The following is a 14831-nucleotide window of genomic DNA, read 5'->3' as shown; positions in this document are numbered from 1 at the left end:
TCTGCTGTCTAAAAATAAAAAGTAGATACTTAGTGGCAAGCACTCATTCTGCATGCCAGTCTACAAAATCTTTAGTGGCTGTTCAGTGTAGATAATGTGACTAAGCACTTGGGTCACATAACCACAGATCCTTTGCAGTGGACTTGGAACCCTGGACTCATTAAGTTGGGGGTGGCTTTTGTATCCATATGTGAATGTTGGAAGGACAGACACTTTTAAAGTACTTGTTGCTGTCACTTTACAATTGTTATTGAGCAAATGACCCTCTGGGTATATGGAGTACCTACAACAGCATGAATCAGCACGTAGGGAGTATATTAAACCTTCTCTTCATATTTCCAAGCATCAGATTTGAAATTCTAAAAGCCTCTCTATTTTTTTATATTGCTAAATGTCTTTTCCTTTTCTGTCTCTTAAGTCTCCAAAACATATAGTTACAAAATACATGGTCAGTGCTGTGACAGGCCAAGTGGGATTGGTTTGGGGGTTTTGTTTAGTGGTGGTTTGTTGTTTGGTTGGTTTTTTTGTTCCCCCTTTTTTTTAAAATTGAATTAGAATTGTTTTCCAGATCATCAGATTGTATGTAATAGCAGAGGTCCTTTAACTCCTGTAGAGCATATGCTGTCCCTAAAGTGTAATGTCTAATAGATTTTTCAGTGTGAGAGGGAGGACTTGAATAATTGTAGTTGACCCTTTTTGCCTAGGTTTAACTATACCAAGAATTTTGAGGAGCTGGGAGTCCTGAATTGTAAACAATTACATTTTAGTAAAGTGTACATCTTTCTTGCATAGAATTTACTCCGGGACTTTCGTGAGTGGGGACTCAGCTCAAACTGGAAAAAAAAGGTGTTCACAGCAATGATCCACCCTGAGGGACCTGAGTTTATAGGGGAAAATACTAGAAACCTTGACTTTCTAGGAGAAGAACTCATTAATTCCCTTTTGTAACACCTGTAGCCCTGCAAAGCTCATCAGTTTTTTTTTGGCTGCTTCAGAATCTTTTAGATTCAGGTGTGGGGAGGGGAAAGTGCTAGGTTGTGTCTGAGTTATTTCATTGTAATAGGCATGTCCTACCTGCAAGGTGTGTTCCCTGATGCTTGCTTATTTAACTGTATATTTGATGCTAAAAAGCACTGACCTCTGGAGTGTCTGAGTAATTTTATCCTCTTTTTAGAGGCCTTATCAGCATGCCTATATAAAAACAGTGTGCTTAGTGAAAGTTCAGATATATGTTCAGGTTGAAATATTTGTGTCTTCCACTCTTGAACTATATGCAGGGAGTATATTTTTTTTTCTTTTCCCAAATGTGCCTGCAGCAGTTGGTGAGATTTATTTTGACTCTTTTCTATGCCAGTCACAATTTTAGCTTTGGACATTATCACTTACATTGAGATCCATATATTTTTATTCAAAGCAAAAATGTTCCCTGTGTATGTATTTCTCATTTGAGATGTGCTGCTGTTTCCTCTGTGTACCAGAGCCAGTAAGTTAGCATCAGTCTCTTACCTTTGAGTACATTTTGGACAGCTGCTGTTGCACCTAGGTGCTGGTTTTCCTTGGCATCAAAGTAATACCTGACAGCTCTGCAAAAGTACAGGCAGTTCATTTTGTTGGATACCATGCTACTTTTCAAATAATTTTGGGAGATTAGGCTACACCAGTGCTGTGTATGTACATATTTACTGCTGTTAGCATCTTCTTCAGGATCTCGAAGATCTTGAAGACTGTTGTTCCAATCTTACATGGGCAAGGGAAACAGGTACAGATACAAAGTTGCTGACTAATATTCTAGCTTTGACACATCCATTTTTCTGAGCATCAACTCAGCTTCTGTAAACTGTTGGCACTTAAAAGCCCTAACTAAACTAACAAACAAAACAAACAAGAAGACCAACAGTATCTTCCTTATTCCTTGTGATTAAAGAAGTCTGCCATCCAAAGAGGCTGTTGTCAACTTTCCTTTTCCAGTACATATTATAAGAATGTTTAAAAGGTTCTTCTATTTAAATCCTTTAGATTGTTAGTAAGTAGAATGTTTGGCAAATAAATTCACCTAATAGATGATTTTTTCTTAAGAATTGTACTTTGGTTCAATTAATCCAATCGTTTTGATATTTTGTTGGGTGGCAACTGCAGTAACAACTATGAGCTATTTATGTTACTCAGTTCTCACCTTAAAAAACCCCCCAAATTCTACATGCTTTTAAAAGCAAATCTCATTCCCATTGCATGTTTTCCTCAGTGCTTTGAAAGTCTCTTCTTACATCTATCCTTTGGTAGATACTACTTTTGTTTAATTAAAAAAGAATCCTTTCCATGTGTTTATTGTTTTAGGATTATCATCATCAGGAACAAGTTTCTTTTGATATCTAGTAGTGCAGTAGTTTAGATTCATGGTTGTAATGAACATTAGAAATATTTAAAATACCTTGTGTGCGAATTGTGGTGTTTTCCTTTTTTACCCACACCCAAACAAAACAAAAGAACCCACAAAAAACCCAACCAAAACCCAATATGTGACAGTCTGTATTTTGTTGCCAGATGTTCTACCTGCTATTTGGAAAAACTGTGTACTTCTAAATCCAACTAATTGCTTGGTATGTGCAGAGGGCAATTGCTCCCATTACCCATGGCTTAAAATAAGAATAAATGCTGTAGAAAAAAGGTTGGGAAGCTTTTTCCCATAACTCCCAAAATATCAGAGACAGGAGAAAGAGAAGGGGAGGAGGAGCTGGATTTCTAAGTTCTTACATTTCTCCTCTGCCCATGAATGATCATACATGGACAGAGTGCTCTCCTGAACACTGAGAAGTTGGTTGGTTGACAAGGATAGACTAAAAGAGATGAAGGGGATAGAGAAAAGGAACTGTGTTTACAAGGCCTGTGGATTTCAACACTAAGCAATAGGCACAGTTGTATAGAATTGCTTCCTTTTCAGGAGCATAGAAACAAGCTGTTTCAATTGCTAATCTACTTTTAATTCTACACATTTCATGCTTTCAGTTTTCTCATCAGCATTACACATAACCTTTTCAAACTTGTCAGAAGTTGAGTTTTACATTTGGTGGATTAGTTGATGTGCACTTACTGAGGAAGACAACTGAAAGGTCTGACTTTCTGTTGTCTGTTATTATGCATGGTAGTTTGAAACTATGCCAAATCCACAGTGCTTAAATGAGAGTTGGATTATGTGCACACAAGTCACTCTGAAATGTTCAATTTTTCTGCTGTCCCCTAAACTTCAGGTTTACTTCACTTGAATATTGTAGAACCATTGTGTCTGCCACATATAACTGAGCCTTACTGCAAAAAGAACATTTGATTTGGACTCTGAACTGTTTGATAGTAGTACTAGTACATAATTTTTTATTATTATTTATGAAACAAATGTTTTGTAGCATACAGTTCTAAACTTTGTTTTGAATTGCATGGAGTCTGTTTTCCTGCTGGGCTGTTTTAGGTAAGTGCTTCCATTAAGACCTGCAGGAAGGAAATGTAAACTTCTGTATTTTGAATTTGATACTTGCAGGTATCATTAAGAGTGATGTCAAAATCTGAATATATTTTCATGCTAAAATGTGACATTATTCTAGCTGGTTTAGCAACATTTTATATCCAGTAAACAAACCCAACCCTTTTGTTAAGACAATTTCTGAAGGAGGGGCACTCAAAGAACATTACACCTTTTCATCTGCCTAATGCTTTACCAACGCTGTGATTAATCTTGGGCTTGTCTATGCAGGGATATTACTCTTGAATAAGGAGGTGTCAGAGTTTTAAATACTACAATGACTCCAGGACAGCTCTCTATTTCCACTTCTTTATTTTGTATTGAGGGTGCTCATGCTTGGAGAAGTTACTGGAAAATAATGGTTACAGGTGTCTATTTTAATGTCTCATGTAGACAAGCCTTTAAGGCTGGTTCTGTTCTGTCTGCCCCTTATATGTTTATTTCTCCCTGCTGCTTATGTCACTGGAACTCAAATTGATTTTTTTTTTGATTGTCTGTTTTGCTATTCAGGACATTACCTAGAGGAGCCACACATTCTAGCAAAGGGACTCTCTCTTGTGGCTGTACCACCTCTCCATGTCAATTCAGCTCATTCATTCCCTGTTCTTCAGGATGTAAACCATGTATACAAGGAGTTTTCCTGATATTACTCTGTGAGATAGGAGAAGGTGATTACAAAAGATTGTAATATGTCCTCTATTATGCACTTGTTATGATGCACAGGTTTTTAGGTCTAATTATTGCTAGTGGACACTGATTAACTCCTCATAGAGATTTCTTCACATATCCTGGAAATCAGCTGTAATTTTTCCAAAACTGGGGCTCTTGGCCTTAAGGCAGAAGCCTCAGACCACTCCTGAAATTCCCAGATTTGGCCTGCATTGCAGATGCCCGTGTCTTCTGTTTCAATGCATTGTTTTACTGAGACTCCAGAGAAGCTCTGTGCTTGTGTGATTTTGCTGAGCATCAGACAGTCTTAAACACAGTCTGGTTTATTCAAGGAGAGTAATGAATTCTTGGAAATAAACTGGAACAAAATTTGCTTGCCCCTCAAAAGGGAAATGAAACCAACCCCTGTGGGTGCTTAACCTAGATCCTCATTTGCTTCTTTGATGTTTTGGCTGGCTTTGGCAGCTGGCAGCCTAATCTCACCCAGTGGAGCCCTAGGAATTTGCATAACCTGTACTTTGTTTGAGCGGGTCCTTGCTCCTGCTTTCTGACTACTTTTCTGTGCTTGTTGTTATGAAAGCATTCTTACTTGGCACTTTTGTTCTAAGTTGAATGGACTTCCTGATAGTTAAAAAAGTTTTGACTTGAAGTGACTGTAAGAAAGTGCAGAAATGTGAAACTTAAGAAATATGCAGGCAATTCTGACTGATGTTGCAGCAGGATCAACGTAGCTACCTGTAGATGTTGCAATGAAGGCAGATTTTATGAAGGGGAATATGGAGTTGGTAGCAAATGGATGTCAAGTATAATTAAAATGTCTTGGGGCTGGCTGAGCATTCTCATATGTTTGCTCCCTTCCTGGTATTGTACAGTAATGCCTGTGTGAATCAGAGATTGGAAAGCAGCTTCTCCTTATTGTGTGGTGGGCTCACAGACCTTTCAGTGCAGCTGGATGGGGAAAAATTGTGCTGAAACACTGCCAGGTCTCTCTGTATGGATTCCAATGAGATAAAGTTGTTGGGACTGATTTGTAAATGATTCATACCTCCAAGTTGCTTAAAACTATGTAAAGATATGTCTCTTGATGTTGCTCCCTGTTTATATCCTTACAGCAAAAACATGATGAACTAAAGCATTGTAACATATATGAAAATTTGCTTTGGATTTCTTCCTCAAACTATAGCTGCTGTTGAGGCCTTTTGCCAAAACAGCAGATGAATAACACAGAATTGAGCCTTCTGAATAAAAAGTAAATGGATTTGGCACTGTTTATTTTTCCTGTGTCCTTGTCTCCCCTTTTTGGGGTTTGTAGAGAGGTCAGCTATATGGTTTAATAACACTAATTTATATTGCAAGCAGTGTGTTTCTTTGCTATATGATTATGTGCCATTCTAAAATTACTGTTCACAGCTCTGTAGTGATGTGTGTTCTGACTTCTTTTCCTTAAGCTTTGCTTAAACTGAAAGCATGGTGGAAGCAAGAACAGGAAAGATTTAGAAAACGGTATTTGAAGGCTGAGGCTAAACCACTGTTAAGCTCTTTTTTTTTTGAAGGGGTGAACTAAGAGGAGGTTCTGAAGAGCATGTTACACAACCAGCTGTGTGTAGTTAATGCTGTCAGCTCTGGCTAGCTCCAACCATAAGGAGTTTTCAAAAGCACATAGACTTTTGCGTGACTTTCCTTCTTCAGCTACTTCTGACTTGATTGGTATTTCTAACAGGTCTTGTTTCCCTCATTTGTTTCTTCCTCCTCAGTCCTAAGGATGTCTTAAATTGCAGTGTTTATAAAAATCTGAGAATTCCCAGGAGTGTTTATTAGTGTAAGAAAAGTTCTAACAAGGGAGACTGTCTTGATGTTTCTCTGTTGCAAGATGTTTTTTGTGGTCTCTCCTTTTCTCCTTTTCCTCAGCCACTGAGCAACTTTGATGTCCAGTTTCTGAATGCTGTTGGAGACCTGTTGGACCTTATTCCTGCATTATTTGAGTATTCTGCACGGGGTGGACAATGCAATGTGGAGCCAGGAGGCCATGGGAGATACCAGTGGGATATGGGACACTGCTCTGCACTGATCAAGGTGAGCACCAAGAACTTTATTTCCAGTGACTGTGTTGATTTGCAGTGTCACGAGTCTACGTTTCTGGAGTCTTTCCTGTTTATGTTGCGTGTGCATAAAGGTACTTCTGTTGATTATTAAGGTGTATTTATGCAGGTACAACTTGTGCCTCCATAGGATTTTGAGTCCAGTTTTTTTCACTTGTGTTCAAGGATAGGGAAAAGACCAAACCAAACTGAAACCACAGAGATGGACAGTGAAAAGCTACTAGAATTACTAGGGAATGAGAAACTACCACAAAGAGGAGACTGGAAGAGAGTAACTTGTTTCACCTAGCCAAGCGAAGTCTGAAAGAAGGGGTATTGTGAATGACTACAAATACATTGGGCAAAGAAGCAGGGAGAAAGGGAAAAGGATTGCATAAACTAAAGGACAGTGCTAACATAAAAATAAATGGGTGAAAGTGGCTGCTGTTTTCTGTTGATAGAGATACTCTGGAATGGCTTTCCAATGGGATTAATGACAGAAACCCCCCCATGTTTTTAAGATAAGTGTCTGCTACATCATGGTGGCAATTACATTTTTCAGTTAAAATTATCAAGGATTTAATTAGCATATGGAGACTCCAGGTGTTGCAGAGCAACAATATTCACCTTAAATTATAAAACATTCATTTAAGCATTTGCCTGCAGCAAGAGGTTTCTGGCCTAACAACAATTCTTAGAACTAGGGAAATATTTTGAAAAGACATATTATAAATATATATATTTACCTTTTCAAATTGAATTTACTTGCATTTGCTTCTGTACTTTAAGGCAAATCAGAGTTATTCTCACAGAAACAGCATGTTTTAAGTTAACGCTGGATATACTTGCAAAGATCCAATCTGAATGTGTGAATACAAGTATTCAAAATGAAACCGGGGAAAAAAAACATTCCATGTGATGCAAGTGTCCCCAGTAACCCTAAACTGTTTTTATTTTGAGAACAACACATGAGCAAGAATTGTTTCCGGGGTTTTCAGAAATTCATTAAGTGCACAGTTAAAAGCCCAAGAATCTGCTCGTTCTTCAATAATGCAATTAATCTAACTACTTAAAACAAGTTGTTTTCCCAGCTTCTATCAAGTAAAAAGAAGGCAGAATATAGTGGGGTCATCTTTCTGCTTATGTTTTTCAGGTTCTACCTGGATATGAGAATATATATTTTGCCCACTCCAGCTGGTTTACGTATGCAGCCACACTGAGAATATATAAGCACTGGAACTTCAATATAGTTGATCCATACACTAGCACCAACCGTGTCTCATTCAGCAGTTACCCAGGTAAAGTCAAGAAAACCAAAGCCATGTAGCTATTCAGTATGGCATGGACCACCTTGCTGTCTTGTCTGTGAAAAGAATGATACCTCAACAAGCACTGGCTTCAATCTACCTTAAAACTTCTAGCCACCAAGAGGACAAAATGCCATCTTCAGTTTTCTGGTTTGAACATGATGTTGTCATTGTCTCTTGTTGTTGATTAATCACTTGCAGTGCTCTGAATAGTACTAGTTAAATATTTTACCTCTGGCACAAACATGCTGCTTTGGATTCTGCTCGTGTAGTCTGCAGTCATCTCAACTGTTGAACTCCTCACCTTGCCTGTAGCGTTCACATGTTTGGTAATAACAGTTTTGAGCACTTGTGTTTACCACTGTGACATGACTCGTGCTGTAATGGGATTATTAGCGAGTATCAAACACTAGCTGTTTGAAATTGTATTGACTTCTTTGATGTTGGGTTAACAAACCTTCAGTTGTTTTGTTGTTGGCTTGGTGTTTTTTTCTTTTCCACCCACATCTTCCTCTTCCAGCTCCTCTATAAGCTGTTGCAGAGGGCAGTATTTTTTTATGCTGATTTCATGTGTTAGTAATATAGTCACCATAATATTTAAAATCTTCTTTGGTAAGATTAGGCCAAATGTTAGAAATTGCCAGCATTTAATGTTTCAGTGATAAAATTCTCTTGCTAGAATAGCACAAGAAATGTGAATGTGAAAAACTAAAGTGTATCTATGACTCCCTCTTAGAGTTAGCATTGCTCAAGTTTTTAAAGGTGAAATTTCAAATTAAAAAATACCCAAACACTCAAGAGTCTTCATAAACCTTTTTAAGTGACCTGTGTGCCACAGGAGACTATCTCATTCTGATGAAATTTTGTTGGTTGATAATTTCCAAACGTTGAAATTACTGTGCCTTTGTTGAATTACTGTGCCTTACTGCAAAGGGAAGGGTCTTTCATGGGAGGGACTCCTGGGACTGTGACTAGGAAACTTTTGAAAAGCAGTTGCATTCATTTCACATTGAAAACAAGCCTTTTTCTGTGGGATTCTGGCCCTCCTCAGTGACCCTCAGGAATGCAATGTTTTCTGACAACTGAAATTTTTTTTTCTTTGAGGAAGTAGTAGAGGTGTTCTGGCAAATATCTAAGTGTGCAGCCTTTCAAGAGCCTGGGTTATCTCTGATTGCCTTGGAGGAATTTCGCTTGCTCGTTGAAAGAAATTTTGTAGAAAGCAAAGGTTTCTGTCTGAGCTCTGTTCATCACCTGAATGTTCATAAAGTTATTCTGGCTCTCAACAGAAGTACTGAGGATAATATTGTCCCTCAGGAGAATGTGGCTCTGTTAAGCAACTGTTGCATACTGCATTGTGCTGCAGATTCAAAACCAGGAATCAGGATCAGCCACGCAGAGCTTTTATTATTTTATTGTAGTGGGGATCTCTGGTGATGTCTTTGGGTTGCTCCTTCTGTGGATTCTTTGTATGAAGTGAAATACCAATATTTGGTTTTCATGGGGCTGAGAAAGCACACTGTATGGGAAAACCATACAAAGCTGCTACTTCGCTGAAATGACTGGGGTCTGTTCACTAGTGTACAAAATCCCAGTGTGCTTCCCTGAGATGTTGAGGTCTGCAAAGATGGCTTATTTTAAAGCTTGCTTTTGTAGACTCTGGCATAGCAATGTGGAAAGGTGTACTTCTGCCAACAAAATAATTGACTGAGAATGATTGCAAGGTATAGTTCTCATGAAGTTTGAGAGACCTGTGGTATGTCAGCTGTGCTCCCTGGCTACCTGATTACAGGGTGCTATCACAGGCACTGGACAAGCATGGTCCATTGACTGCAGCAAATTGCATTAGCTATGGATGTATTCACAGACTTGCAGTTTGCCAGGGGATGAGTAAGCTCTAAAGCACTGGCCTAGTAATGCTCAAGGGACATCACATAGGAAGGAAGGAACTGCCAGATTCCTCTGCTCCATGTTATGATGAGATGATGTTTTCAGGACATCTGACTGTGGAATCTGCAGGTCCTGGCCATGGTTCAACTTGACAATTGTAACTTCCCTGCATGCAGGTTCCCACTCTTATTCTCTGTCCTTATAGACACTAAGGACCAGTAAGAAAGGCCAACCTAGGAATCTCTCTGAATAGTAACCTAATCCTAATGAACACAGAAGTATTGACTTCTGGAGGAAACAGCATTAAAAGACAGGTGTCCTTCCAGGCTTCCAGTGACACTTAACTGAGTAATTTAAAGATTGCTGTAATCCAGTAGGCTGTATATAGTCAGACTCTTCTGCTGTCCAAAAGCTGTGTCACAAAAACTTCAAGGAGTCACTTGGCTTTTGAGAAGGAATGTGCAAAATTCCTGATTTCTCCTGGGGTCATTGAGTAAAATTGTCCATGTTATTTGGCTTTTTTTTTACTGAATTTCAAAAGACAGACTACTAATCTGCAAAACTTAATATTTGTTGTGACTCAGTTTAGAGCTTCTGACACTACTGAGTAACCATGTGTGTCAGCGTGTGCATTGTACAGCTAGAAGACCTTGGGCTTCTTTGCTCCTGCTGTGCCCAAGCAGGTAGGAGGACAGGCAGGGATTGAAAAGTCTTTCCCAGCTTCTCCAGCAGTTATCCACATTCCTGTCAGGATGTTCAAGTGTCCACTGTTAACAGCATGTCTTCTCTATACTGCTTTCTCCCCTTCAGAGCAGCAGTGGTGCTGCAGAGGCACAGTTGAGTGGAATTTAATGGGACTTGTAATCTGTTTTTGCAGAATTATTTCTTCACTTGCTGCTCATTTCCACACTAACCCACCCCAATCCTCACTTGAGCTCTACTCATAGTCTTAGCTGGTGCTTCTCTTGAAAGTGTCTGTGTGCAGAGCTGCATGTATGAAAGTTCTGTGAGTCTTTGGAAAGGAGAAATGTCTCTGAGCTGAATGCTTGAGCATGCTTGACTTCAGTGTGTTCTTCAAGCTCTGGACATAAGTGCTTCATGTGATTGGTGAATCTATGCATAGCAGAGAGAACTTAAGTTGTACAGACACATTACTGTTGCTCACAAATGTTGAGGGAAGTTGTGCTCATTTGGGGGAGTAAGAAATGTGAAGATAGAGACAAGGTGCTAAATTTTGCACTACATATCTAGTAAAGATTAAAGAGAAAGCTGCACCTCTCCTCCTTCTGCCCCTCTCCTTTCCCCCCCAGTCACTTCTCTACACTGCCCCATTGAGGCATTCAAAGAAATGAGCCCAATTAACTGATAAAATTTGCAGTTTTCCTTGAATAGCTGGGAGGTTGCAGCTCCCAAGATTTCCATCCATTTGAATAGAACTCTTCTTGAACAGTAAGTTTTGAACTCCATTTAAGAAAGGGAATCTACCATTTGGACCCAAGCACTCTTTTTTGAGTAGTGCACTACCTTCTCTGGGCTGAGCCACAGTCTTTTAAAGCATGTTACTTTGATTTTAGCCATTTAAGCAAATCAATTGAGAAGAACTCTACTGCTACCTTTGCTTCTCTGGTCTGCTGTTGGGATCTTGCTTGGTTGAGGCAGGCTATGACATGGGAATATGATGGCACAAGTTGTCTTATGAGTGTCTATACATGTGATGCTAAGAGAAGTAGTATGTGTCCCTTGCTTTGAAGTAATCTGGTGTTAATGCAGGATCAGAAAGTGCAGCATTATTCTTCCTGCCAACTGGAGCAAGACCTAGGAGGAACAGACCACGAGAAGGCCAGTAGACATTGTTCTCAGGGGACCTGCTTGCTCATGAGATACTGCCAGACCATTTCTTGCTTCCTTGCTTCCTCCAACATCTGTTTAAAACCTGGATGGAAGCGAAGGATGTGTCTGAACTTAGGAGATGAGAGACCAGAGCTGTGGTATGGAATGTTCTATTTCTTAGTGCCTGGGAGATGTCTGCAAGTGAAGGAAGGCAGCTGTGAAGTGAAGGAAGATGTTCAGTCTTAAGAAGCAGCTGCAGATAGATCAGGAAAGATAATCCAGAGAATACCTCTGCTTTTCCATAGTCTGTTTATAGACCAGAACATTGAGCATCTCAGTTGGGAGCTACTCCCATGGGATAGGCTTTGGCTTCCAGCCGGTAATGCTGGCCCTTTCTGTATTTGAATGAGCACAGTGACCTTCTAAAACACCAAAAAAGCTGATGCTGTTTCAGAAAGCAACAGCCTACCTCTTTAGGAGTAGTAGCTGCCAGAAATGTGTTACCACCCACGTGTTCTTCAATATGCTGCCTTTCTGGAGAACACTGTCACTCAGACTGCAAAAAATTGCTTTGCTTGGCTGATTAATATTGACATGATGAATGAAACTCCAGACTCTGAAACCTTCAGTTTTCCAGTGGTGATTGGAAACTGAATCTAAATGGTTCAGACCCAGAAGATGCAATCAGAAGTGTTTTTGCTTGTTTCTATGTAGGAAGAGTCAGGTTCATCAGAGGGAGGGGTAAAAAAAAAATAAATAAATGTTTTGAGTGTTGCTGACCAAAATGGGATATGGGTTTACAGAGATGGTTTTACAGAAAAGAAGAGATGAACTGCGCAGAGATAACACTTTCAATTACAACAGATTATCATACATACTTAAAAATAGAAGAATGACACAAGAGGACATCAAATATCTGCTGCTATCTCTAGACTTCTCTGCCCAGGTTTTATTTTTATGAATGTCTTTACTCTGTGTAAATCTGTTGTTGGTGTTTTAACTTCCTTCGTTTCAAGGGTACCTAAATCAAAATGGTATATGCCATCTTGAAATAATTAGGCTAGCAATGGTGTATCATGGAGGGCATGTTGTGTTATAAAACATTGCAGGATAAAACTTGGTAAATACTAAGGCCCAGAAGGAAATCCCCTTGTTTTCAGCTTAGCTGAGCTTTGCAATTTATTTGAATTACGGAGTTCAACCTTCAGTTAATTCAACATCATTTCTTGTATTGACACTTGTTTTGAATCAAGTTTTTCTGTTTTATCTCAGCTGTTTATTGAAAGTGAAGGATAAAAACTACTTGATTTATTTTGAAGTAGGGCACTTGGCATTGTCACCCACATGAGAATTTGTGCTTAATTCAAATCACAACTGCTTAACAATTTCATTTCTTGTCTCCATTTGGGCAAGCACTTGACTCGTTATACAACAGTTTATCACTGGATGTCCTATGTATTTGTATAAAATAGACTGGCAGAGCCAGGTTTAGAGTGTTTCTCTTGTTACTTATTTGAGAGAGATCTCTGCTGTTGATGTACATAATTTATTGATATTCTTTTTCTGTCTCCAAGAATAAAATACCAGCTGCCAGGGTTCTCTGCCTGTTCTATACTGATATATTTTTAGAGAACAGGTGACCACAAAGTATATTTTCATGAATCTGTTCTAATTTGAGTACTCGATACTTTAAAGAAATTTTGCTGAAATTGAGCTCTCAGACATTACTTTTGCTTGAATGAGGTCTGTCTTTAGATAAAGTCCAGGAATAGGAGGCAGAATGGAGTAGTCTTTCTTGCTATCATGGGTTGGTGACCTTAGTTTGTTTTCCAGAAAGTATTAATAAAGCTTGCTGTAGAAAATTTCATAGTGGAACTTGACTATTGTGATGTTGTACAGAATTTTAGCATTTTATACTCTTTGAAGACTGATCCTATTAAAAACTTGTTAACGAGAGTCGAGGTTCTGGATGACTTCCCCATCAGGAGCTTGGTTAACAACCTTTATTCCCCAGCCTGGCAACCATGTATCTGCTGAGTAATCTCAAAGTCAAGTTATTTCTGCTTTACAAGTAGTCACCACGCTATCCAAGGCATTATAGCTGACCTTTGCAGCTCTGAATGGCACCTCCTGGCGTGGGATCTGCCACTAGACCTGGTCCTTCTGTTGGCATGTAACTTGGAAGGGAATCCTGCCCAGAGATCCATCACTGTGTTGACTTTGCAGAGCTCGTAGGCCTAAAAAAATCCAGTGACAATATGTCAGAAAGAGGAGTAGGAAGAGCTTTTTCTCTTATACAGACTGGGGTTTATGATTTAAGAGATGCCCATTTCTTGGAGATGCTTTTAAGAATAGTTAAACTGGAACAGATTAAACTAGAAGGAAGATTTTTCTGCTTAGCTTGGTTTAATACAGAAGGGATTAATTTAAAGGAATTAATTCAAATAAATTGAATTTGTTTTTACAGAGTAAAATCTAAAACTGAAATTGGTTGATGAAAATCTTTGTAGAGTTTGTACTTTGGTTGGGTTTTCACTGTTGAATGTTTTTTTAATTAATTTCTTTGTTAGAAACCAACATGCCCTAGGCATTTACAGTATGTAATCCTCAGCATAAAAATAAGACATAGCTTGACATATGGAGAAACTTCCAAGCTTGGCATGCAAACGTGAAGCAAATGCTCTAGACAGAGAATTAGGTGTGTTGAGAGCATGACAATTTCTCATTTCAAACTGTGTTGACAGGTGGGCTTAAAGCTCTTGCAGAAGTTACCCCCTCATCTTTAATCTTTGTACGGTTTGATTTCAAACGCGCATGTGTTGACTCTTCATGTCCTCTTGGCTTGTCTCTCTGTTTTCTTCTCTGAGTATATCAAAGGTTCCCAAAGATAACAAAATTTGTGTTGTTGCTGTTTAAGGCTTTTTGGTGTCCCTGGATGATTTTTACATACTAGGCAGCGGCTTGGTAATGTTGCAGACTACCAACAGTGTGTTCAACCAAACTCTCATTAAGCAAGTGGTGCCTGAATCCCTGCTGGCTTGGCAGAGAGTCCGCATTGCGAACATGATGGCAAATGATGGCAAAACTTGGGCAGAAACGTTCTCCAGGTGCAACTCTGGTAAGTACATTTTTATACGAACCTTGGGGGAAACGGATGTGTTCGGTGTACCTGTTACACCCTTTTCTTTTCCCTGGCAGGACATGTAACTCTCTCTTTGCTTTCATACCCAGGGACCTACAACAATCAGTACATGTTGCTAGACCTGAAGAAGGTCAAGCTGCAGAGGAGCCTTGATGATGGTGCATTGTACATTGTTGAGCAGATCCCAACCCTTGTGGAGTATTCTGATCAAACAAATGTTCTCCGGAAAGGTAATAGCTCCTGTAGTAGTTACTGGCTTAGGAAAACCATCTCTTTGTGTTAACTGATGGAGGATTGTGTTTTGTAACTGGGGAGGGTTTATTGCACACTAGTCCTGAGTTTAACAAAGTTTTGTGTGAGCAACCCTCTGTTGCCTTGTATTCATTTATCTGGTATGCTGTGGCAGA

The 14831-nt window shown here is 39.2% G+C and overlaps 1 protein-coding gene across 1 annotated transcript in view; it reads left to right on the top strand.

The window, feature by feature from the left end:
* PLBD1 (phospholipase B domain containing 1) overlaps window positions 1-14831 on the top strand; it is a 36157-nt gene that overhangs the window by 15010 nt on the left and 6316 nt on the right. Inside the window, exons 5-8 of the mRNA XM_051784150.1 lie at window positions 6089-6253; window positions 7412-7556; window positions 14200-14400; window positions 14514-14654. Of these exons, the coding sequence (XP_051640110.1) occupies window positions 6089-6253; window positions 7412-7556; window positions 14200-14400; window positions 14514-14654 (652 nt within the window). The remainder of the gene's footprint in view (window positions 1-6088; window positions 6254-7411; window positions 7557-14199; window positions 14401-14513; window positions 14655-14831) is intronic.

The sequence above is a fragment of the Manacus candei genome, unplaced genomic scaffold, assembly GCF_025592945.1.
Source record: "Manacus candei isolate 608988 ecotype Guabito, Panama unplaced genomic scaffold, ASM2559294v1 h1tg000018l, whole genome shotgun sequence".
In the NCBI taxonomy this organism is placed as follows: Eukaryota; Metazoa; Chordata; class Aves; order Passeriformes; family Pipridae; genus Manacus; species Manacus candei.
Note: the sequence above shows the minus strand (reverse complement) of the source record. Positions and strands in the feature narration are given on the sequence as shown.